Below are 2,528 nucleotides of genomic sequence, written 5' to 3' on the forward strand. Positions count from 1 at the left end.
ATTAACGAATTGGACCTATTAGATCAAAATTGAAAGTGCAGGGGTGTTTTTGATGAAATTAGAAGTCCAGGGACTGAATTGATTTTGGACCTAAACCACAGGGTACTAACTAGTATTTAGCCCAATATTGAATTAGCCTTTATTGTTGTGTATTGATGAATTGATTGTAGTAGTGCATTGACTTCATTGTTTAATTTACTGGCATTGCTGCAACATTTAAAACTGTGCTCAAAAGTTGATGTGCCATCTGAAGCTTATGACCACGACTTAGGTTTTGAATTAGGCACAATTGTATTTTATTAATTGTTCAGTTAGTTTTTTTTTTTCTTTTTCTTTTTCCTTTCTTTCTGAAACATATAGACCTTTTGCAATTGTATACAGTGCTACTGCTTTCTTATCTATCGTTATAGATTTTTTTTTTTCTTTTTTGACAGAGAAGTTTGTTATTTCTTGATTTTGCATTTTTTATAATAGTAGTCACAAGATGCGCCGTTCCAATGTGTCTAACATCCAAAAGCCTACTACTGGTATGTATTGTATTTTGTTTTTTTTATAAGTTTATAATTCATTTAGCTGATTGATTGATTAATAATTTAATTTAACATGTATGTATAACAACAGGTAATGCACCGAGTAAACGCTCTCGTGTGCAAACTACTGATCAGCCATGCCCAAATGGATCCCGTTCTACTTCAGGTAATTCTTCAATTTTTGTTTTGCTACAACAATATTTACAGAAAGTTAGATTTAACTTATTTATTTGACTCATATTGATTAATTTAACATGTGTGTGTAATAACAGGTAGTGCAATGAGTAAACGCTCTCGTGTGCAAACTACTAATCAATCATGCGAAAATTATGGAGAAGATGGACTCAATTCTGCTATTGGTACCACTACAGAACGAACTACTACTGGTAAGTAGTATTGCAGTCTTCTTGAATTCAATTTTTATCACTTCAATTATTTATGTACTAAGAAGTATAGGGAAAAAAGAGCGGAATGTAATTTTGTTTTCATGAATTGCAAATTAGAAGGGTATACCTAAATTATATGTATAATGACAGGGGTCAGAATTAGTTCACGTCTTCAGCATCAAACTGCTAATGATCAGCTATTGATAAATGTTACAACTGAAGAGCAAAATGATAATGTGATGTCAACCAGTAATCAAGACCCTCCTACAGGTATATACAATATTATATATATATTGTTATATTTTGAGAACTAAATATATTTGTGTACATTAATTAAGAATTATGTTAAAGGTCCAACAAAAAAGGTGCGGGGAAAGACAAGAGGAGTGAATGCAGATAAGGTGCTTTCTCAATTGAATGCTAAAATACCTGTCACTCTGACCGAACAAAATGGTAGGCCTACAGGCCCATATTCTGAAATGTTGGCCAATGAAATTGGTTTCACAGTTCGAAACCATGCCCCACTAAATGTGGAAAAATGGAAGAAAATTCCAAAAATTGAAGTGGATAAGTTGGTTAAAAGAATAACGGTGAGTGATGGTTTGTTTTTCTAAAATGTAAGTTTACATTGATTACTTTAATTAAATATTTTGTTTGACATGAAATTATATATATGCAGAACAAGTTTGACATTGACATGTCTCTCCCTTGGGTCAAGAGATATGTAATTACAACATGCCAGACTGTATTTTGTAATTTTCGTTATAAGTTGAAGAAACATTTTGAGAAATTTTCAACAATCGAGGAAGCAATTGAAAACAAACACGATGATGTCAAGACTCAGGAAGAATGGGAGTTTCTCTGTGCTCGTTTTTCTAGTGAAAAGTTTCAGGTACAATATTGTTTATTTTTTTAACTATTTTTCAACACAGTTCACTTTTTTGTTATCTTAGTTTTCGTTTTTATTCAGATTCCAACTAACTGTTGGATATTTCATAATAATTTTCAGATTCGTTCAGAGAAAAATACTATAAATAGGTCAAAGTTGACACATCACCACAAAGCTGGGTCAAAGTCATTTATGTCTCACCAAGAGCAAATTGTAAGATATTTATAAATTTTGTTAATAAATTTATAGCTTCAATATATATTTGTAGATGTTAAAAAAATATGTTTGAATGCAATAGGCAGCACAGACTGGAGAGATGCAAGATGCAATTGATCGCTTTGAAACAGAGTACAAAAGCACTTAAAAAGGTTGGGACTTGGGAGCAAAAGCAAAGTGGGTAAGTAACTTGTTAACGAGAAATTGATCAGGTTGTAATTGAGAAATTGCATATTATATCTAATTGTATATATTTTTTATTGTAGGATGAAATGATTAAGATGCGAACTGAGACAACTCAACCTGATGGAACTCGGACAATGACAGATGATGAAATTTGTGCAAAAGTCCTCGGAGTCAAATCAGGCTACATCAAGGGTTGTGGTTTTGGCCCTAGACCTCCACCATCAAGGGTCTCTCATTCGTCGATAAATGAAATGTCTGAAAAGAACAAAGAGTTGCAAGGACAGCTTCAAGTGTCACGCCCCGAATTTTGAATAATAAATT

The 2,528-nt window shown here is 32.5% G+C and overlaps 1 protein-coding gene across 1 annotated transcript; it reads left to right on the plus strand.

Moving 5' to 3' along the window:
- The first annotated feature begins 244 nt into the window (after positions 1 to 244).
- LOC133737100 (uncharacterized) lies at positions 245 to 2,033 on the plus strand. The gene is made up of 7 exons (XM_062164722.1): positions 245 to 527; positions 622 to 696; positions 803 to 916; positions 1,067 to 1,186; positions 1,268 to 1,506; positions 1,596 to 1,808; positions 1,926 to 2,033. The coding sequence occupies exons 1-7, from the start codon at positions 485 to 487 to the stop codon at positions 2,031 to 2,033; spliced, it is 912 nt and encodes a 303-aa protein (XP_062020706.1). The 5' UTR covers positions 245 to 484.
- The last annotated feature ends 495 nt before the right edge of the window (positions 2,034 to 2,528 follow it).

This window comes from Rosa rugosa, chromosome 3 (genome assembly GCF_958449725.1).
Source record: "Rosa rugosa chromosome 3, drRosRugo1.1, whole genome shotgun sequence".
In the NCBI taxonomy this organism is placed as follows: domain Eukaryota; kingdom Viridiplantae; phylum Streptophyta; class Magnoliopsida; order Rosales; family Rosaceae; genus Rosa; species Rosa rugosa.

Coding starts and splice junctions, on each gene's coding strand:
- LOC133737100 (XM_062164722.1), top strand. CDS start 485: ATGCGCCGTTCCAATGTGTCTAACATCCAAAAGCCTACTACTG. Junction 1,187..1,267: donor TAATCAAGACCCTCCTACAG/GTATATACAATA, acceptor ATTATGTTAAAG/GTCCAACAAAAAAGGTGCGG. Junction 1,809..1,925: donor TTTCTAGTGAAAAGTTTCAG/GTACAATATTGT, acceptor AATAATTTTCAG/ATTCGTTCAGAGAAAAATAC.